This window comes from Rhagoletis pomonella, unplaced genomic scaffold (genome assembly GCF_013731165.1).
Source record: "Rhagoletis pomonella isolate Grant_MI unplaced genomic scaffold, Rhpom_1.0 Rhpom_scaffold_00005, whole genome shotgun sequence".
NCBI classification, from domain to species: domain Eukaryota; kingdom Metazoa; phylum Arthropoda; class Insecta; order Diptera; family Tephritidae; genus Rhagoletis; species Rhagoletis pomonella.
The window spans coordinates 75,338,535-75,362,434 of NW_023458559.1; the positions used below are offsets into that span (position 1 = coordinate 75,338,535).

Here is a 23,900-nt window from a genome sequence, read left to right on the forward strand (position 1 = left end):
TTTTGTTTCTACTCCTGAGTGACCTTGCAACAGAAGCAAAAGGAGTTCGTTGTACTTATTTCCCAACATAGTTTAGCCATTTTCTACATTGCTGAATATTTTCCACTACACAGAGACGTAAAGGTTGTCCCTGTTTTTCGAGTCATCAGGATAGCATTTAGTATGTCTTCTGCAAATACATTGGTGGCGTACTAATTTTTCTCTATCTCTACTCTATCATACCACGAATGGGTAGCTGTCACCTGGTAAATGCATAATTTTTTAATAAGCTCGACTGTGACGGAGTATCCTTACCAGACGAAGTCACCGAATGCCGAAGATAAAAATGGTATCCTGTTCCGGAGGTTGGAAAATCCCGGCACATGTCAGAATGCCGTCGGCTGCGAGAAGTACATAAGTTAACCAGTGAGTAACCTTCCACAGGCCAATGCACAGTAAGAACAGCTACTAGCCCCGCAATGCCAGACCTGGCTTTTCCTAAAAAGTTTAAATGACTATAGGGCAGTTTGACGCCATGCGCCTTCTGATTCCCGATTTCTGAAGATTACGGAGAAAAACTTCCCTGTATGTTCATAGTTCCGAGTGAAGGTAAGATCCAATCCTAGTTAACTCATCTGCACCCTAATTTCCGGGCATTTTGCGATGACCAGGGACCCAAACTAAATCTATTTAATTAGCTTTGACTTGATTGTAAGAAAAAACGATGGTGGCGTAAGCTACTACCTTTTAAAAGGTGTCACGCCCCTACGATAACAAATACTTTTGTCTGGAACATGCTCCTGTGATGACAAATCCATCTGCCTGGCTTAGATGGATTGGGCATCGCATTCAAAACAGCGCGTTTCATATGGCTCCATTATCAGTATGCAGATAATAGGTTTGTTCGTCGAGCAAAAAATTTGTACGAATTTGTACGAATTATCACGATTTTTGCCCAAATCGCGTTCGTGCAGACCAAAAAATTATCCAACACTCAAAAATTGTGAGAGCAAAGTGACAGTTCTCTGGAGAGAAGTTGCAAATTCTTGCTGGAAAAAATTTTGCCAGCAAGAATTTGCAAACACGAAAAACATGTGGTTGTGGCGCATGGTTGCATTTTTGTCTACAAAAATTTGAATAAATTAGTTCGTTAAATTTAAAAATTTATAAACACGAGCGATTTTTTTATGAAAAAAGGAAGTAAATAATTGTTGATATAATTAATTTAGTAAATTCCAATGATTTGAACTTAATTCGGCTGAAAAAAATGGTATTCGCAATCGGAATGCAATTGCAACCAGAGTCGATTTAAGAAACCCGACAGCTAGTACGATGAAGAAATTGAAATGTATGTTAAAGAAAGTCAGAACAACAAGAAATATACATGTATATCCTGTTTTTGGCCATCCGAAAGAATTTTAAAAATTCTATAAAAATTTTTTATGTTTGAAATGCAACCGTGGACGCCAGCTGGCAGCGAAACTTGCAAATTCCTGCAAATTTGCGTTCGTGCAGAAATTTGCAAGTTTCTCAACATGAGAGAGAATTTGAGAGAATTTTTTCTTACTCTCTGATATTTTGAGTGTTGGATAAATCTTGCTGGATTTTCGACGAACAAACCTAATGTTTCCTGGTACAAGTATCAAATTGCGTGTCGCCGTCGGCTGTCTACGGGAGAACCTTCAGGCTGTTTCATCCATCGAGAATTGTTCGGACATAATCGGTGTGCAGTGTTATTTTGGACGGCAATAGGGAAATTATAACACTAGTTCTTTCTTTCCATACCTCTAGTTCTCTGAGTCGACTAGCAGGTACTACGTTTTCGATAATATTCAGGGCATTCGTAAGGCAAATTCTCATTGCCCCAGCAAGACCACCGTTGCTACCCGAGGCGTCGGTTGCCAAGTAGTAGAAGTTTATTTCCATTACAATGCCTAGAGGAACCTCGTCATTGAAACTTTGGTCGAATAAAAAATTAGTAAATCATTAAGAAAACTTTAATTTCTCGATTCTCATAAGTTAATTCAATTTAAGCCGTCTTCGAATTTCCTCAACTTTGAATATCAAATTCCACATCCATATACTTTTTCCACTCCGCACTCAACACTCGACTTTTATTTGCATAATTAATTGAATAGTAAATAAAAAAATATGATTCGTGAGGATATTTACGTCTCTAGAGCTCAACACACACAATGAGCGTATAGAACTAAACTTTTTTTGAACCTCCCTCCAAATGGGAACAACAGCATGCTAAGTCATTTTAGACACATCTTCTGCCACTCTGCTTTCAAGAGTGGGTAAATGTGTATGTTAACATGTACTCCCAAGTTGTGTAGTGTCAACAAATGTTATTAATTAAAATGTCATTCAAATTTAACAAAATCGACTAAAGCAGTATTGTCGTTTGCGGACAAACTTAATTGAAAAACTCTACAAAACATGAAAACACTCCACACACATTCTCGAATCAGCATAATTTCCTTACATTTTCATCAACTTGCCAGAGCAAAGATTTACGTATTGTAGATACTACTTGTAGTTAAGGAAGAAGTTCAACTGACAGCTGTACCGACACAGCATCACTTGCGGCTGTAAGTATTGTCGTATCCACAGCGCCTACATACTTAGTTAGCCACCCACCCTTCTAAAGGGAAATATGTATCAACAAATGGTGGCGAGCATATTTCTATGTACATACATGTGTATGTTTGTACGGCCGAAAAGTAATGTCACTTTAGCGGCGCATTTACGAGAGGCACACTTTCCACCCCCTATCATTCAATTTTGCGGCTTCCTTGCTGGCTGACTTTGCGTTTATCCTGTTCGTTCTGCTTCTGCTAGAGCAGAATTTTTAACCGTTGTATTATTATTTACTCGCCAAAGTCTATCAGGTTTACACCCGCTCTTTCTTCCTCCCTTTATAAAACGCAAGGGCGATTTGTGTTATTTGTGCTCTTTCTATGTGTGGTGTGTGTGTGTGTGTGACAGTTTTCGAAGTGTCAACTCGGTAAAGTGTACACAATTACAGCCGCTGCTAGCTGTCACTCCGCTGCTCTGATTCTCACTGTTACTTTTTCCAATCCCCCCTCACTCTCTGCTTAACTTTTCTCTTCTACTTAGTTTTGCTTTTTGTGCAGAAAACGTTTATTATTTGCTATTGTTGTTTGCACATAACAGCTGCTACCGTTGACAGCTTCGCCATTGCTGTCATTGCTACTTTACGTCGGTCATTCTTAAATCCTTTACGCTCCAGTTATTTGCATAAATGCGCTCTATTCAACTTGCTACACTTGAGGTTTACTTGGCTACTGGGTTTTCGCTCGTTTCTTTGCGCTGTATATTTATGCAAATGTTTGAGGGATAAAATTTAGTATTTGGTCAGCAAATAATTTACGTTGGGTAGCATTTGGAAATTTGCGAACCAGAAATTGAAAATACACTTTCATAAATTGGCTACCGATTTAGGTTAGGTTTGCTTTTCTAAGGTGAATTGTGTGAAAGGAAGCAGTATTTGGATATTTAATAAAAATTAAATATGTCAAAAATGTAGAAACTGAAATTACTAAAAGAGAACTTAAGTTGTTGAACATTATAATTGAAGGACACAATTTTAACTACTAACTGAGTTATTTTTTACTTCATATTGCAAAGGATATTATTTGCAAGTTATTTTGAATTCAATATAGTATTTATTAATATAACAAAAGAAAGTGTGGAAATACGGTAAGAAAATATATCCCTTATACCTAATTGTTTAACTAAAAATTAATTTATCTACTTCTGATTTTTTTTCTTCAATTCGCTAGCAAAAAATTTCTCTTTAAGCTTTGAAAACGCTGTCAATTGCCACCTCGCATGGCACTCTGCATATTTGGTCAACAGCGAATATGATCGCTCATTTGAAGGTTAACAGTAGCCTAATTACAACTCTAGGTATTCGTAAAATCTATATAACTGTCATATTACCTACAATTGTCACTCATCTTGTGGTCTAACCAGCACCACCAAACTGTCACAGCAAGCGCGCGCGTAGGTACTTGAACCTTCTCGACAGTTAAACCACAACTTGAAATTAATACTTAAATTCATGTTTTTTTTTTGTTTGTTTCTGTTTACCTATGTAGGTTGCCAAGTAGTAAAAAAAAAAATATCTATATACACTAGTATGTATGAGTGATGTGTTCACAAAAGTGTATCAACTTGGGTAATGCCAAAGTTGTTATATTTTTTCATAACCGCAAGTGTCATATTTCACAACATTTACAACTAATCAAAAAACGTAAATGGAAAAGTATACTTACGTACCGATGCATTTGTAGTAGGTATAAGTAACGTGACCCAACAGGAAATCTTGAACTCTGGGAATCTATCCTAGAAACGAACTGGACATTCAGTCATCCTTACTTTTGAACATTGTCGACAATGGCATACGGATAAAAGTAGAGATCAGAGGCTGTAGACATAACCAATACAGACGTCTTGGTACAGCCATATCGAATTATGGTAGTAAAGGCCTATCTTGTTAACTGAATAGCCTACTGTGTGGGAACTTACTGTTGATTGTAGATCTCGTGCTATATAGATAAGGTTAAGTTAAGGTGACACTCGGTAGGACCCACATTTGTAAAACATCAAAAAGAAAAAAGTGTCCGCTATAAAAAGGAGTCGTTTCCACAAGAAAGTTCGACCATATACTTACAAAAATGTGAACGCCAAGCATTTATTTCTTTATTTATTTGAGGTGTCTTATCAGTATGTTTAACTAACTAACTAACTCTGATCGACAATATATTATATGGGGCAGCTTTTTAAAGCTTTGTATGGATTAGTCATGACAAAAATATTAACCGCGGGATGAACTTTTCGAAGCTTTTAATAAATTTTATTTTTTTTCGACATACACAGTGTAAGAACTCTCTCTGATCGTCAATATATTATAAGGAGCAGCTTTTTAAATCTTCTATGGATCAGTCATGACAAAAATACATCCCGTAGTATGAGCTTTTCGAAGCTTTTAATAATTTTTGTTTCCTTGGACGCAAACAGTGTAAAAGGCTCTCTGATCTTCACCGCATTAAAGGCATGCATCCAATGGTTCATTCATTTTTAATTCCTAGATAGTAAAATATGTTTTTATCTTAGTGTCTACTACTTCTATTGTAGCAATTCCAGCAATATTCATGTTGGGTGGGTTTAGGTATTCTTCTAGTCCTAGTTTTGAGGAAATGCTTTTATAAATGCTTCTGAATCTCTAATTTTTAGCTCCGTTTTGGTTTTATTCGGTTCTAGTCTTATTAGTCTAAATGCAAGACAGGCACAAGCGCGTTTCCGGCCCGTACGCATCTCGTTTAGTACAGCAAACAAGATATATGTTTCACCTCTTCAGCTTTTCTACAATCAAGTACTTTGAAAGTTTCATACCTAAAAGAAGTCCAACTTATAGATCGAGTCTCTTTTACCAGCAGTTGGCCGTCAAAAGGTTATTGTATGTTACGCTAGGTATATCTAAATGATATTCTTTTTGCTAAAAGTTAGCATTATTACGCGACATTTCATTATGTTAAGTAGGTCTAGCTTTTCTTTCATGACTTTGGGCCATTACTTAGTGATATAAGAATCTTATGACTCAGCTTGCCACAATGGTTCGCTCTTTATTCGGGTATAACTTGTGACTCTTCCTGGTTGATATTTTCTCCTGGAAGTCAGAAATTTATAAACGAATTAATCCGATATTAACCGCTGTATTAGTGCAGTTCAACTAAAATTACTGAAATACTAATACAATACTTGCTTCATTTTCGGTCGTAGAGTGACAAAATTCATTAAAGCTTATTTCGTACTTAAGCAACTCAAGCTTGATCAATAAGCTTTGATTATGTTAGACGTTGTGCTGCTGTCAAGGCTTCACTCGCTATCCACTTCGGCTAAACAATATTAATCTTCTTCTTACACGGCGAAATCACCTAGCTACTCATTCAAGTGATTCCATTAGAAAAAAGTTGAGAATTATTTATACCTTTTTAAGTTTCCATACCGTTCAATTGAAATTAGCATCGGAATATAAATATTCAGAAGTCGGTACCGTACATACATTTATAATATCCCCTAAGAACTTGTGAGATGTTGACCAACTGTGGAATGAAATTCATGCCCACTCAGCGACTTTAGCGCATACAAAATCCCATTCCAGCGCCTAGAGTAGCAACTTTTTTTCTAAACAGTCTTTACGAAATACGTTGAGTTAGTTCATCAGTGCTTAGAACCTTACGACAAAAAAACGTTAGGTGCTTACAGGGTTGCATTTCTTTTGCCCATTTTTTTCGTATTGACAGACAAAAGTTTGTTGAAAAATACTTGCTAAAGGCACGTAATTAGGGTCTAAATATTAGCCGTATGCATCCTTTGATAGGGTAAAATTTTCTCAGGCTTTCTTAAAATACACCGTTAATTTAAATATTAAGAGGTTTAACTGTACGATAGTTTTAGTCGAGCTTCACGCGAGTATACCATCTTAATTTTTCAATATCACTACTCCTAGGTCGTACGATTTTTCGAATTAGAACATTTTCCCTCGTTCTCGTTTTCAAAACGAAAGCTTTACTGAGCATTTTCACTTTGCCCTTCTACATTTTTCCTACTCCCCCATTTTATATTTCAGACACATTTACCTAGTCACCGTGGCATTGTCAGAATGTCAACACTCTTACGAGCTGTCAAACAGTAAAGTGAACAATTTTCTTAATTTAGTTTCTTCCAATCAACGCGGATACAGCGCGAGACAGCGCGAGCACACATACATATTTCCCTACATATTTGTGTATTTCCTAGCACAAAATAAAAACTTAATGAAAAAACTAGCAAATTCATGCTGAATATTTACTTTTAACGCTCACACAATAAACTGCTAGTAAGCGCCTTTAACCCTCACTCTCCCACCCCCCTAACTACCCCAGCAACTCTGCCTTCTACTATCCATCAACCGCTTTAGACTGTAAATGCAACCGTTTGTGGCTGTCAAATTTAATAAAAATCACTGATTTTGATTGATGTGGCACAACTTAGCAGCGGCAGCATCATCTGGTCCAGCCAATGCCGCTGTTGAAAGTGAATTTGTATGTACATACGTCGAAGTGTGTATGTGTGCAAGTGTCATATTGTCACACGCGTCGCGCACTCTTTCCCATTTGTATGCACTGCACGTTCTTTGTTTAAATATCCGAGCATATGGTAACTCCATGGCACTAAGGGGTTAAATGCTTGCAACCAATTCTTTGCTAATGTCACCAACTCGCACACACCAAAGTGAGCGTTACTAGGTACCCTAAGAACGTGGTACGTGAATTGAAACAAATGAAATGGAAGTAGAAAAAGTCATCCACTGCACCGTGCTATCTTCGGAAGTGCGCTTGTGTTTTTGCGCGTCGATATTTAATAGGTTTTTGTTGATTTAGGATCAATTGTTTGTGGACATCCCCTGGGGAGAATTCGCACTAGCCGCGCAAAACTTAGACTAATCGTTTGCGGTTACTAAGAAAACAATAATAACAAATATGTACCTACCACTTTTAAGCACTTACCCCTGCTCTTCCTGTCTGTGGCAAATTTATTAATTTCACTTTTCTATTTCCCTTCTTCTCATTGCAGTTATCCTTCGTTTGTTGCAAGCCGCTGATTTGACAACGTGCTGCGCCTGCGGTTTAAGCGGTAATATAGCGCGCCTGGAGCGTTTCTTCAGCTCAATATATTCACCACTCAACTTTAGTCAGCTGTAGCCTTTCGAAAGTAGCTGAAGCTTTCCGTAGCGCAATAACTCGAAGTCTATCTACGCTTTCAGCGCAACAGCTGTGGACTTTCACATACAGCTTAGCGCGACTTACTTGTCCGAGAAGCATTAGCAAACAACATATTCAAATACATTAAACACACAAATACACAGAAGTCATGTCTCGCACAATGGCGCACAGACACACTGCGACGCGACGGCATCCGCAAGCGTTATGCAATTCAGTCCTCGTCCTCAGCGTCGTGCTCCTGCTACACACACACAACTGCCATGCGGACGGTATGCAGCATTTGGCGGACAGCGGTGGCGGCATTGGCATGGGTCCCCATACGTTGGATGTGAGTCCCGCGCCGGGCTATGGTCTACCCGCCATACCAAAGGATCCGAATTCTCGCTGCGAAGAGATCACTATACCAATGTGTCGTGGTATTGGCTATAATATGACGTCCTTTCCGAATGAAATGAATCACGAAACGCAGGACGAAGCTGGTCTGGAAGTGCATCAGTTTTGGCCGCTTGTGGAGATCAAGTGCTCGCCCGATTTGAAATTTTTCCTCTGTTCCATGTACACACCCATCTGCTTGGAAGACTACCACAAACCATTGCCCGTCTGTCGTTCGGTTTGTGAGCGTGCACGTGCTGGTTGTGCGCCCATTATGCAGCAATATAGTTTCCAATGGCCAGAACGAATGGCCTGTGAACATTTGCCGCTGCATGGCGATCCTGAGAATCTCTGCATGGAACAGCCTTCGTATACGGAGTCGGGCAGTGGTGGTGCGGGCGGTTCGTCAGGCAGCGGTTCGGGCGGCTCTGGCGGCAGTGGTGGTAGTGGCGGCGGTGGTAAACGCAAGCAGTCTGGTTCTGGTGGTTCGGGTTCACAGAAATGCAAAGGTGGCAAAAATTCAAAAAACTGCCAAAATTCCCTAGGAGAAAGAACAAACGCAAAGGATTGCACGTGCTCGTGTCTCAAACCACTCCTGCTCCTGGGGAAGGAAGCGCTGATGCAGCCACCACACATGCACTACCCATGGTACATGAATTCAACTGTACAAAGAATCGCCGGCGTTCCAAATTGCGCGATTCCCTGCAAGGGCCCGTTCTTCACAAACGACGAAAAGGACTTCGCCGGCATATGGATAGCCCTGTGGTCGGGTCTGTGCTTCTGCAGCACCCTCATGACGCTAACCACGTTCATCATCGACACCGAAAGGTTTAAGTACCCCGAGCGACCGATAGTCTTTCTCTCCGCCTGCTACTTTATGGTCGCTGTCGGTTATCTATCCAAAAATTTTCTGCAGAATGAAGAAATCGCTTGCGACGGACGTTACCTGCGGGAGAGTTCGACCGGACCACACTCATGTACGATGGTTTTCCTACTCACATATTTTTTCGGCATGGCTTCATCGATTTGGTGGGTTGTACTCAGCTTTACCTGGTTTCTGGCCGCGGGCCTCAAGTGGGGCAATGAAGCCATCACCAAGCACTCGCAATATTTTCATTTGGCCGCCTGGCTCATACCCACTGTGCAATCGGTGGCCGTGTTGCTGCTTTCAGCTGTTGATGGTGATCCCATACTCGGCATCTGCTATGTTGGCAATCTCAATCCGGATCATCTAAAGACATTCGTGCTGGCACCGCTCTTTGTATACCTCGTCATCGGCACCACCTTTCTGATGGCAGGCTTCGTTTCACTTTTCCGCATACGCTCTGTAATCAAGCAACAAGGCGGCGTCGGCGCCGGCGTTAAGGCGGACAAATTGGAAAAGCTTATGATACGTATTGGTATCTTTTCCGTCCTCTACACCGTCCCCGCAACCATCGTAATCGGATGCTACCTGTATGAAGCCGCCTACTTCGAAGACTGGATCAAAGCGCTCGCATGCCCGTGTGCCCAGGTGAAAGGACCTGGCAAGAAACCACTATACTCAGTGCTTATGCTCAAGTACTTTATGGCATTGGCAGTTGGCATTACATCGGGCGTTTGGATCTGGTCTGGTAAGACGTTGGAAAGTTGGCGTCGCTTTTGGCGTCGACTATTCGGCGCACCTGATCGCACCGGCGCCAATCAGGCGCTCATTAAACCGCGACCGCCCATACCGCATCCGTATGCGGGCTCTGGCATGGGTATGCCCGTCGGCTCCGCGGCTGGTTCGCTGCTCGCCACACCATATACACAGGCGGGCGGCGCATCGGTGGCTTCCACCAGTCACCACCATTTGCACCATCATGTTCTTAAGCAACCGGCAGCGAGCCACGTATGACATGGAGAGTCAGGCGGAGCTTCAACCATGGGCGGTGGCGTTGGTGGTGGCGGCGGCGGCGGCAGTACAATTGGCGGTGGCAGCGTGCTGGGCGGACACGGTACTCTGATGAGCACAGCGGGTATGAGCAATAGTACGGTTGGCGGCGGTGTTGGTGTTGGGGCTCCTCCTGGCAGTATGTTGCACGGTGGCGGTGGCGGTGGCATCGGCGTCGGAACGCCTGGTAATATGAGTATGCCTGGCGTTTATGGCAATGGCAATGGCGGCGGTGGTGTTGGCGGTCCAATGGGACCAGGTGGAGGCAATGGCGGTGGTGGGAATGGCCCAAGTACGGCACCCGGTTCGGTGATCGATTCACGCGCGGTGTCCGTGGTCGTTACGTTGCCCGGTGGGCCGGGCGCGCAACACCCCGGGCAGGCGCTGAGCGACTACGGTCCTATATAGTTAATGGTACGACCAGATACAGCGCACTGGGTGTCCACGAGCAGTTTCTCGCAGCTGTAAATGAGCGCAACTGTGTAAAGATTGTAGCATAACGGTAGAGCGGTAGACATAGAGCGTGAAAGAATAAAGTTAAGGGTGAAAAGAGCATTTATAATGGGTGAGCATGAGAAGATTAGTATACGACAAACGCGCTTTTGTATGTGCAGCAGGTGTTGCGCTCATTTACAGTGTTAAATTTTTTGAGCTTTAAAGCTATTGAAAAGTTTGAGCATGCAGTGAAAAGTTGTAACAAACAAGTCGCCATATTACTTTCTTCAATTTTATAGTTGTAAAAAATATATTTAAAAAATAAAACGAATGATTATAGCAATAAAAAGAGTTTGTATTAAAGTAATAAACTTCATACTTATAAGCAAGCTAAACTTCATAATTCTAGTCCATTTTCAATGAAAGCAAAAAAGTTAAAACAAAAAAAAAACACTTTAATACAAAAAAAAAATTTATTTAGCAGACAACAACAAAGCACAATTTCTATAAAATATCACTAAACGAATTCAAAAAGAAATAGTCAATAGCTTATAAACAGAGACATAACCTTGCTACACCTTTTTCTATCAATAAATATTGTGAAAATATGTAAAGCAAAATAATGCTATAATAGTGAATAGTGTGTTAAAAATAGGAAAAAAGAGATACGAAAAGCACATCAAATGCGCGCGCCAGAGATTTTTCTATACATTTTTTTTTTGTAAACGCATATTCATTTCACATTTTCCTAATTCGTTTTTTCAATTCTCTACTCAAATAGACTGATTTATAATAATATTTAAAAGAAGATACAATATTTTAAATGTACTATAAATTATGAAAAACATAAAACGAATGAAAAAATGTTAATGAAATGCGTACGAACAAAACAGACAAAAGGTAGTAAAAAGCAGTAAAAAAAAACACTTTTGTTTCTTTCATCTGCCCAACAGGGGAGAGGGGGTTAAGAAATATTGCCACTGCCAAAAACGCCAACGCCATATTGCATTACAAAAATAATAATAATAATACATAACTACATATACTACTATACACGAATGCACAGAAACACATGTAAAATTTCTAATAAAAAAAATTATCGAATGCAATTGCAAATGGAGGAGGTTAAAAAGTAGAATGCAATTAAAAGCATTTGTAAAATATTATTTATGTTTATTTGTAGTGTTTAAAGTGATTGTATGTAGCGTTTGTAATTATGCGTTAAAACAGAAAAAAAAAACATCAATTACTATATTGAGAAAGTAATAATAAAATACTATATGTAATTGAAGTAAATATAAAAAAATCTGTATAAATGCATTTATTACAAAAACATTATTATTAGTAATGAAAAACAAAATGCCAACGAATCAGAGCAAATACGAAAAACCCAAATGTAAATACTGAATTATTAGTTTAATAGAATTTTATTTAAAACATAGAATATTATTTAAGTGTTTATTAGAGCTTGAATATTAATTTAATTGAATAAGCTATTAACTTTATGCAAAATTTAATTACATGTTGCAAAAAAAATTATTTATGCTAAGTAAAAGAATATAGTCTTGAAAAAGCATGCATTTAAAAACATGTACAAAATATGTAAGTACATATCGAGCCCTAACCGCCAAATTAACGTAAGCGACATTTTTTTTTTTTAATTTTCTTTTTGATGCAGAAATGCATCTAGATTCTCTAGGAATATTTCTACATCAAAAAGAAGATTTTGAAAAAAAAATGGCGCTTACGTTATTTTGGCGGTTAGGGCTCGATATGTACATGTGTACGGTGCCGAGAACGGAAATAAGGAAGAGACATTTTTGCAAGTGTTTTGGCTAATTTTCGTTGTTCAAAAAATTTTTATTATTTTTTATGAAGATATAGCCTACTTTTTAAAGAAAAAGAAAAATCAAGTAAATCAAAATTTCAAACTTTGTAGAACATTTATTCAAAAATGCAATGAATTTTAGCAAATGCTCATCAAAACTTGCAACTTTTTTTGATTCAGTTTTGTTGCGCATTAAATTTCATTATAACAAAGTGGGAGTTTAAAGTAGCTATCGTTGATTTTTGACCATTTTTTGTTCGCGCATTTTCTTCCATACAAAGTATGCTCGACATTTCTTTTGTATGGGAGATACCTCCTACAAAAAAAAAATCCAAAAATCAACGGTAAATCCTAGATGTGTACTTAATTTGTACTTGGTTATACTAAAATTGAATGGGCTACAAAACCGCTTACTCAGAATGTTTCTAAGAAATCTATTTAAAAATCTCAAAATTTTTGCGAAAATTTGTCGAATTTTGCCAATTTTTATACAAAGTTTTGACTCATACGGATTTTGTCAAATAATGAGGTGCAATTTTATAAAAAAGTAATAAATGAAACGAAAATAGCCAAAAATTATAAAATAGCCTGTTTTCTGTTAATTTTCAATTCTGACAAGTGAGCAAAACAATTTTTTTACTAAAAAAAACAAAACAAAATTTATTAAAATTTAAATTGTTTTTTCTATGAAAAATACTACTTTCTGAAAGTTAATATGAAGCTTAAACCAAAATGGTAAATTAAAGTGGAGAAAGGCAAATTTCAGGTCATTCAAAAAATTTTATCGCAGACACTTAACATTTCGTAGACAAAGTACTTTAAAAATTTAATATTGTACTAAAAACAAATTTAGTTGGAACTTATAATTTTTATATTAAAAAATAATCATTCGAAATGTAAAAGTTACTGCGAATCGCAATGAATTTTCGTTTGCTTTCGTTTTACCAAGCACAAGATTACTTTCCTTGAAGTTGATATATTGAAATCTCTTTTTCATAAACCTTGTGATATCTTCTTCATCTCAGTCTTTGTATTACTTTTCCTGTTGTTGTTTTAACATCATAAAAGTTTCGAAAACAGCTTTGGGATCTATTCGTTATTCGATATAAATCTAGCGCGTCTGTCGTGGAAACGTCTTACCGATCTTATCCTTCTTATGGTTAGTAATTTTTTCTCGAAAAAACTTTGGTTATATTAGGTTTGGTGATAGTCCCAGAATCGAAAAAAAACACTTATTAATGTGCAACACCTTTCACTTCAAAACTTTTTTAGCCAAAAATTAAATACTTTTTCTATATGAAAACCATTTTACGTTAGTATGGATAGTACATATAATCGTATGCTGGCTAGCCATTAAAGGCCTCACATTGTACATCAAAAGAAAATCCATGGTGTTGCCAAATACATATAAGTACGATCAATAAACCGTTGCTCACAAACTTCGGGCTTTGGCCTTTTGTCGCTTGCCGCTTTCAGGTTGCTAGACTTCGCCCAATAGCCCTTACGAATGCTGCTGAAAGCTAGACACTTGCAAATTATGTGCTTCACTTTTTTCTTGTGATAGTTGCACCCCTGTTCCACATTTTTGTCTTATTGAAAAAATTTATAAAATCATAAGAGAGTGTCAGATGTGGCAATGCAATATATTTCGAAAAGGCTGTCAAATCTAGAAATTTCAGAAAACAGTTGCATGAGCAGTCCACACCTTGCATGTAAAGTGTCTTTCGAAAGAGATTTATTTCCGAAAGACGAATTGCACATTGCTAGTGCAGCACGAGCAAGTTGAAATATATTTCAGAAATCGGTTTTGCGCTCTGGCAACACTTATTTCTGCAACTGATTTCCGAAATGTGACAGAAATTTCTTTCTGTCTCTTCACACATCGAAATAAAATTTGTCTCAGTTTGACAGCTAATTGCGTAGAAAAGTTGAAAATATTGGTATTCACTTTGTCTCTGCAACCCTGCAGTCATGCATACGTTTTCCCACCTCCTGTCTGTCTGATAATACATAACCAGATCGCTCCTATTTTCAATTGAGATAATGCGTCGTCTAAAAAACACCGTCTTTGGCTGTCTCGTTAGCTCTTTCGTTACCTTCAACACATTTTTGTCCTACGTCCTTCCTTAAAAGCTATGTAAACTAGCAATTGTTGTAGTCAAGCTCTACTAAAGGTAGGCCCAGAAAATGTACTGCTTCGACGGAGTCGGACCAAAGGGTTAAGTGTGTTACTGAGTGGATTTGTAAGGCAAGTAAAGAGGTGCTTGTCGTCGTGTCGCGTGTTGGCTTTTACAAGCCAAGGAGTCTAACCTTTTTAGATGGGCAAACTCTACCAATATCTTTGTGCACTTCCTATTTCATCTACAATGGTCTTTGAATAGGTATTATATATATGAAAGTAGAGCATTAATGGCTGCCTCGGCGGTCAACCGTCGAAAAAACTTTTCGAAACTCTCCTATTTTTCCTCGATCATAGTACCAAGTCCGTCTTCTCATTTGCATAAGCTGTTTCTTCATGAATAAATATTTGCCATTTTTTTCATAATTTTCTTTTAGAGACAAAACTTGCATACGAATCACAAGTAAAAATTTGCTATTTTGTTCTCTGCTGAAAGTAATTTAAATGCAAGGTAGTGTTATATATAAATCCATGTATACAGATTAGACGTTTTGCAAGTTCAATTAATTATTTCATAAGCCCATACAAGAATTTCCTACTTATGCCGATAAATTTAGTTTATTTGTTTGAAAATGTATGTAATTAATTATAATACTCGAACTAAGAGTTTTTGTCTAGTTTTCATTTATTTGGTATTTCTTATCCTTTCAGAAATTGTAAAAACATGCATGTAGCCACATTAAGTTTTAAATTTATTACATTATTTAATAATTTATGTGTTATCAAAAATATATACATATAATGCCAACTACTTGTTTAAGTGAAAGTGAAAATTTTATATTTAGTAATTTGCAAAGCATATAAAATGATTTAGAACAAAGATGAGAAAAACATTTATTTTTAAATAAATAATTTTTGTCTTTTCAATTTGAAAGTATCAACAAGGCAGAACGCATAAGAAAATTGATTTTCCATTACTATCAAAAGCACGCTTGAGGCTTTCGTTCGATGAAAGCCTTACCTAAATGCCGAAAGCGAGCTGGAAGCTTTCATTTAGCTTTAGCTCTAACAATGAGCTTATTGTCGAAAGCATGCTTGAAGCTCTCATTCGATGAAAGCTTTGGCTTTAATCTTCCTGACTATGCGCTCTGCCTTAAACTATATTTTTACGAACAACTTCTTTTTCTATACCTTAAATATGATTTTAACTTAAGCAAAGCATAGTTACGAGAAGTTTGAATCGTGAATTTTATTTCAGACTTTACCTTTAACTTCCTTATTTTTTAAGAATTATTGTTTTTATTTAAAAATGCTTAATAAAAAGCGAACGAAAAATAATTATTTACAAAATTTAATTTGCGTTGTTTTTGTTTTGTATATCATTTTTTCTTTGGTGACATCTTAGTTTCGGAAAATGTTTTAACTGCATGGTTATGGTTGGAGGATAATATATGTACGTACATATGTACTATGTGTAAGAAGGTCGCCCTCTACAGCAAACAATTAATCATTTTAACTCGTATTTACATCCACCTCATTACGTTTGTTTCAATGTTCAACTGAATAAAATCTTTGCAGCTATTACTTCACTACTTGTATGTAATTATTAGACAATTCATGGTCATCACTTCTAAGCTATATGTACATACATACATAAAAAATTTTAGGATGCCATTGTACAGAGAGAGGCAACTGTACTATTCTCTTTTTTTTGCATGAGTCAAGCCCTCGAGGTGAAATGTCTACTACGATTGTATCATCATGCCTGCTTCGCCCTTGGAACGATATGGCTTTACATTGTAATCAGGGATGTACCTTTAAGAAATTGCAGAGTTGTTTCACTCACACGCACAGCTACCATTTTGGAGAATTTTGAAGCGTGATTTAGTACGATTTTTATAAGGAAAAATGCTGGAATGCTAAAATAGTATATGTACATTAGGCTTGTCCAAAGAAATGAATAGCGGAATTTTTATGCTTTCACCCCCTGGAGTTTTTCTATATCGAAGAAAAATATACCTCTGTTTTTTTTTTAATCTAAAATTATTTCGAGGTCGCTCAATGCGCTCAAAGTAAATATTCAAATTTAAATTTAAATCGTTGTATTACCGACCTGAGCATTTTCTAGATGATAAAGCGAAAATCTGAGCAACACAAAAAGCGTCATATTTTTTGTTCTGTCCATCGCCTTTTCATATAAGAAATAAAAAATATATATTTTCGAGACTCAATCTATCAACAATGAACTGTGAACAAAGCATTTTATGATAAAAACTTCAAATGCCTCACCTTACAGCATTATCTTTCGTTGTTCAAAATAATTAACATTTTTAATTTATGTGCATGCGTAGAAAATCAACTATGAGACATTATTTATTCGTATTCTCCCTCTTGATCAAGGGTTAATATTTTTAAAATTCCACAAAAAAAAACTAACAAGTACAAGTTTTTCCTTATTACAATCACTTCGTTGTGAACCGTGGCCGTTATCTTATTACGCATTATACGAGGGCAATTTGAAAAGTCAGTGACTTCTTGAATTTCCTGCGCAGTAACTTTAAACGCAATACTTCTCCTGTCAACTGCCATAGGTTCATAGACTACTCAAAATTTTTGAGTTTGTCAGCCTCATTGCGTAAGTCGTAAATTAGGCTCAATTGTACGACTCGACAATATTGGCATTGTATACAGCCGTGCTGAAATAAGTAAACGACGAAAATCGTCGTAAACTATACAGTGCTGCCAAGTTTTCCCACTTTAATACACTAGTCGAGTGGAAATTTTAGGCAATGGCGTGAAACTTAAGATACGATTCGACTCTCGAAAAACGACTTGCATTCGACACGGCTCTCGCAATGAGGGCGTGTGTTTGACAGTCATTGAGGCTTTAGGCATCTCAACTCAGTGCATACATCACATTTTATATGAATATTTGGATATGAAAAAGCTATCCGCGCAACCGTGTGACCACTTCAAAAGATTTTTTCTGATGTTGAACCGCAATCCGAACGAGTTTTTGCACCGTTCCGTAGCTCTTGACGAAGCATGGATACACCACAACATACCAGAGACCAAGGAACAAACAAGAATTGCACCAAAGAAGGCCAAAGTGGGTCGGCCGATTTTTGGGATGCACGCGTTGTCATTCACATGGATTACCTTGAAAACGATCGCAAACGAATATTATTCAGAGCTGTTGGCCCAATATTAATTTGAAGCGAAAACGACCACATTTAGCCAAGATAAAAGTTATTTTCCATCAGAACAATGCTCGGGAGCACACGCGTATAATCATCATAAATAAATTCGTCAATTGGGCTACGATTTCCTACCCCATTCGCCATATTCACCAGATTTAGCCCCCAACGACTATTTCCAGTTTTCAAACCCAATGAAACGGCTCGGCGGTAAAAGATTTGCGTCGATTGAAGAGGTCTTGACTGAATCAAACGCTTATTTTGCGACCTTGAAAAACCTTATTTGAAAGGAATTACATTAAAAAAATGCTGAAGTAAATCGAGCTAAAAGGGGACTATGTTGAGACATAAAGCGCTTTTTGGCGCAAAAATATTTTATTCAAAAAGTCACAGACTATTCAAATTCAGCTCGTATGTTTTTTGTTAAAAAATTTTTTTATTTTATTTTAATTTGCAACTTCATAACAAACACTTTATACGTATCATTAGAACTGCAGCTCTCCACTTCTTTGGTAAGCTTTAAAATAAGTAAAATATTATATTTAAATAGCCAATTTTTGTATAAACAAAATACAATAAAAAGAATAAAATATAAAAGCAAAAAAAATTATAAAACTAGTAGTAATTGATGTTACGTGCAGTGAAAATAGGCTTTGCATAATATTTAAACTTAGTTGCATGTAGTACTTTCAATGTGCATAGGCTTATTAAGTACATAAATAGTCACAAAAAGAAACCCTCCTCAAATAATCAAAATAATATGTATAAAAAACTAGTTTAAAAAATCTGATTTATATATGTATAAAAAAAATGCATAGTAGTGAAAATAATGTAGGCGTAAGTTTATTTGCTCGTTATTGAAGCATATTTCTTTATTGTTATTATTGTTTAAATAATTGGAGAAACTATTTAATGATTTTCAAACGTCTTACTAGTTTCAAGCTTTATAGTTGCTAAGCGCTTTCAAAACTTTTCTATAGTCTGAAGCTTTAAGGTTTTACGATATGTATGCTTTCCGCGGAGGACGCTTTCATGTAACTACATACAGCCCTATGTATTCATTTTTGGAAGTCTATACTTCCAACCATATTTAAAAAAGCTTATCATTTCAGAAGTTTATAAGTTTTCACCGCGGGCAAAGCATTTTAACGCTTTCTATACATTTTGTATAGATGTAAACAGGGTAAAAGCTCTCTCTCGCTCTAATCGTCACAAACGTCAGTATATTAATAACGACCAGTGATGGCTTATAAACCAGCATGTTTACGCAAAATCCATTTAAAGCCGTAATAAGCTTCCCAGCGCGAAAAGCTTTGAGTTTTCATGAACAATTCGTTGGAATGGTAAGTAGAGCTTTCACTAGGTAAGCATTCGTGTTAGATCCGCATTCAATAATCTCCTAAATGATTTGAAATTCATATAAAATGTGATAATTTCACTATGTATCTACATAAGTAAATTCCATATCGTAAAATGCAAGATAAGTTTTTCCCGAAACATATCGAGCCCTTACCGCCAACAAGATGTAGGCGAAGTTTTTTCAAATTTTTATTTGCAGTTGTTCTAGGAACACTTCTGCATCAAAAAGAAAATTTTAAAAAACACATAGCTTACATATTTTTGGCGGCTTAGAGTTTTCAGCTATTAAATATGGGTATTCTCAGCTGTAACTTTTGTCATGACTTTTCGCAGAGTGAAGCAAAGTTTGTCTCCGCCTGTTCTTTCCAATGCATAAGAGGGCCCCTCCGACGTAATAGCTCTAATTAAATGTGAACTTCCATCGAAACTTACACAATTTTTACTTTCGCATTTAGTTTGCTGATGTGAAGCGTTAAGAGGAAATAAAAGTTGTAAACTTGAGAGCTTTTAGATAATTATTATAAAGAGTTGTCCAAAAAGCTTTTGTTCTAAGCCAACTGTTCTACTGAAGTGATGGGCAAGTATAGCTTTCATCTTGGTGATGCCTACATTAAATGCATAGGAAGTTTAAAAAAGCTCTGCGCAAATGTATTATTTTGTCCAGCACAGTTGGCTACTCCATGGATATGCGCAAAAAGATTTTCTAAGGGCCGGTTGTTCAATGTCTGGTTATCACTACTTGCCGGTTAGACATCATTATCGATGATTTCGACATCATGCGTATAACATGTGATCGATAAAGCAGCCGTTGTATCTAACCGGAGCTTCTACCTCCGATTTGTGCTAATCAGACATTGAACAACCTGCCCTAAGCTTTCTACACATTTAGCTTCAGTGGCGATCCAAACGTAACATACAGGAAAAGCTTTTTAAAGTATTTTGTGGATTTAACATGGGCGCGTCTGATTTATAGAGTTGTCCAATAAGGTCGGGTACATATTCAAATGGAATGGAATGAAACGACCTGTGCGTGAGGTATCGACAAGAATCTTTCGAAATTTGAAAGGCCTACGAATGCCATTCTGTATGGAGTTGGGTCCGTTGTGTGGTGTTATGGTCATCAGTGTCTGAAAAATTAGTTATAGACTGGACAGGCGCCAATAAAGCAACATCGCGGCCCGAGGGCGCCAATTGTAAAATCATTTATTTAAAAGGTAAAAGGTAAAGCTTTCTCTGGCCAAGAGTTGCTGTAATATAAACTTTCTAAATAAAACCTTCTATAAATATTTAAGCATACATTTTTGATACCCAAAGCTTTTATTATGACGTTAGCGAGCTTTCACAGTACTTTTGTTAATTCATGCAAATTATTTTATTTGAAAGTATCTTACTTTTTTAGCACTCCTTAATTTACTGTACATATTATACAAACATACACACTATATAAGGAAAATATTGCTTACAAGCGTTAAAATGTAAGCTTCGATAAATCGCAACAAATATACGTAATTGAATAGACGCTGTTTATGTTAAACGTAAAATATTAGAAAAAAAAACAATTATTTATGGTTATGAAACAGGAAATCTTTTATGTATAGCTATGCATACGCATATACACTTACTAAAAAAAGTAAACATACGTAATACATTTATAAGTAGATTTTAAAGTATTTATGATATTTTAAAGAATATATAACTAAGTAAAAACTTTTGAAATGTATACAAAAACTAAAACAAGAAAAGTGTAATAAATAAATATAGGGACTAAAATGTTAAACCAAATTGAGAATAAAATTGTAAATTCTCAACTTAAAGCATAACCGATTACTCGCTAAAGAAAAGGGGCATACTTGTTTTAAGGTGATGAAATAGAAGAAAATTTTTGTAAGAAAAGAAAAGTAACTTTGAAGCAGCAAAAAGAATGAGCGACAAATTATATATGTAGTATGTGTAATAGAGTGACCAGAAACAGTAATGATTGATGGTGTTATAACATACATATGTATATGATTACTTTTTGAAGAAACTATTTAGCTTAAAAAAGTAAATATTTTAAAGTGGAAAATTACAAAAGCATACAAAAGTTTAAGTATCTGGTTTCGCAGATTTTAAGCATTTACATTCAATTCAAACATGTATACGATTTAGCATTTTTAGTTTTGGTTTTAACCAACAATAAGAAAAATTAATTATACAAATAATTCGAGAGTATAAAGCAAAGCATTTGGCGTAAAATGAAAAAAAAAACAATATTACAAAATAAGAAAAGTTTAGTAGGAAAATGAAGAAGTTTGAGAAAACTTGCAATCATTGTAAAAGAAAAAAAACGGATACACTGAAAAACTTTTCTTTTGGGGGGATAAAATGTTACAAAGATATTACGAAAGAGGTAAAGGGATGGAAAAAAAATCAGCAGGTATAGTGAAGAAGTGTGGTATTATGTAAGCATAAGGTAGTTGTGAATTGTATTTTGTGAATTTTAATTATTATTGAACAAAAAGCTGTACGAGTAATTTAAAAAATAAATCAAACCATTATGAATAAAAAGATTTCAAGTTGAAACAATTTGTTTAACGAGATTTACTTATTTCAAAGTTGATCAATGTTAGAAGCAACAACGCTAAATTTAGCAAGCGAAACGTATCAACCGCAAAATAATGCAACAAATTTAAATACTTTATTTTAGTTATAATACAAAATCAAAATCAACAACTGAACAGAAGTTAAACTTGAAGAATAAGCAAACAGGTATAATATACTATATATAAATATAAAAGCATAGTAAATGTTAAACAAATTTTTTTTTTTTATTCAAAAAGAGAACTAAGCAAACCAAACCATAACCTTCAGCACTGGTGGCGTAAAAAGTGCAGCAGCAGCTGGAGAACGCCGAAAAGTAGGCAGCAAGCGACACTTTGTCAAAAGTAACAGTGTTCAATCTATATTCGGCCGCTGGTTGATTTTTCGACCGTCAATTTAGAAGTATTCTAAAACTCACATAATTTTTGGTGGTCGAAAAATAGACCGCTGCACTATGGGCCATCAGCTCATCAAAAGTGGCGAAAATATGAAATCATTGATCGATTTTAAAGAGACTTCGTACGAGGGCGTTTTGGGCTCGCTGATTAAAAATCTGAATACAGATTGGGAAAATTCAAAACGGCGGATCCAGTATGGCGGATGAATTTTAAAAATATTATAAAAATTTTTTCAAGCCCTCCATAGGAGGGATCTCTGGGGTAGCTGATTACTCAGACTAAGAACATTCAAAATGGCGGGGCTAATATGGCGGATGACTTCAAAAAGTTATAACATTTTTATGAAACTTTTCTATACGGCTTTTTGGGTACATTATTATCAAATAATAACAACTACGATCCGTGGAAAATAAAACACATGTAAAACGAAAAGCTGAAATTCAGAAAACCGCTTTGGTAAAAGCTAGTCGTCAACGCAGATAAGCCGAAGCCAAGTCGATCTGGTAATAGTAATAGCGATCTGGTAATAGTTTGCTGCCTTTTCTAATAGAATTTTTCGAGCCACATTTCAGCTTTCCATAATCACATGCTCTTCGTGCCCTCGTTTGTCTGCCACTCGCCGGTATCGCTCCATCATCACGCTTGTCGCCATTAATTGCAGTGTGAAAAAGTTGGAATCCTACTTTTCGTTTATATCCAGGCCATGGACATTTGCTTGTTTAAGCAGAATTAAGAGTCGAATGCGAATTTTCTCCGCTGTCTCATTGCCTGCTTTAACCCACAGAGACGCATACGGACCTTAGCTGCTACAACGAAATGAGAGTGAGAACGCTTGGGACGAACGCTGGAAGCGCCGTCTTTCACAACATGATTACTTTCATTGTTGATTCTTTTACGATGCTATTTAACAGCCATGTTCCGTACCGCGCGAAATCGGGCTGATCGAGACATTGGCGGAGGTGTGGTCATGAAGGCTGAATTTAGCGACTACTGAACAAAATATGCCTTCTTTGTCCATCCTGGCGTTAAAGCTGTCAAGCACTTATTATTCGTACGCTTATTCCAGGCACTCACATAAACGCCATTTGTTCTCTTCGCCCTTCTCGAATTCGGATTGTGGCAATTCGTTCATTGATCGAAGTTAAATCTGGAGAGAAGATGTCGGAGTCTACGCCCAGCCACAAATCCTACAAGAAATTTATTCCGTCTCGCGGCAGCTTTGTGGATGTCGCATTGTGCAAATTTTTGTCAACCTTGTAATTTTTCATACCAACCAGTAGTTGGGTAGAGGCACCTTTTACCAAATAAATGATTCTATAGTGAAATCTATAGAGATGAAGTCTCACTCGAGTTTCGGACCGTGTTCAGGCTGTGGCATGAACTTTACATTCCCATTCGTACCATTTGTTCGTGTTTCTAAAATGCACACAGTTAGCTTTAAGTATAAATATGCATTTATAGAATATTTTTGCTAACCACTTCCTCTAATAAATTTTTCAATATTAGCAAATTCCATAACTGATGTCTGTTGCATCAACCGCAATAATTCAGACAGACTCGAAGTACAAACATTTGGCACTTCAGAATGCAACATGAGAAACATAGCAACAGCAACTATCGCTGCAGAGAGTGAAATGCAAGAAAAAAACACCACATCATAGCGCGGCAGGGCACAGTAACCATGCAGACAGCGAAAATTCCAACAGACAGTGATTCCAACTTTTCAAGTGAAGAGGAGCTCCACGCTGTTGAATGTCGATACGCGACGGCTGCACTTGGCTGTAGTAGAGTGGAGATAGACGCATATTGCACTGCAACAGCGAAATAGAAGCTAACGTACAAAAAAAAAGATATAAATAATAACAACAAAATCTACAAACCATAGCAATGAGTATCGTGCAAGAGTGCTTTTGAAAATAAAG

The 23,900-nt window shown here is 36.7% G+C and overlaps 3 protein-coding genes across 5 annotated transcripts in view; 2 read left to right on the forward strand and 1 right to left on the reverse strand.

Moving 5' to 3' along the window:
- Positions 1-23,900, reverse strand: part of LOC118739561 (ADP-dependent glucokinase-like) — a 271,958-nt gene that overhangs the window by 179,475 nt on the left and 68,583 nt on the right. The window lies entirely within an intron of this gene.
- LOC118739556 (frizzled-2-like) lies at positions 7,643-10,045 on the forward strand. Its single transcript, XM_036470945.1, has one exon. The coding sequence runs from the start codon at positions 7,924-7,926 to the stop codon at positions 10,024-10,026; it is 2,103 nt and encodes a 700-aa protein (XP_036326838.1). The 5' UTR covers positions 7,643-7,923; the 3' UTR covers positions 10,027-10,045.
- On the forward strand, positions 10,028-11,205 carry LOC118739570 (glycine-rich protein 23-like). The gene has a single exon (XM_036470964.1). It carries the CDS (start codon positions 10,054-10,056, stop codon positions 10,468-10,470), a length of 417 nt encoding a protein of 138 aa, XP_036326857.1. The 5' UTR covers positions 10,028-10,053; the 3' UTR covers positions 10,471-11,205.

Bases quoted from the DNA above. Each gene is read 5' to 3' on its own strand.
- LOC118739556 (XM_036470945.1), top strand. From the start codon at position 7,924: ATGTCTCGCACAATGGCGCACAGACACACTGCGACGCGACGGCATCCG.
- LOC118739570 (XM_036470964.1), top strand. From the start codon at position 10,054: ATGGGCGGTGGCGTTGGTGGTGGCGGCGGCGGCGGCAGTACAATTGGC.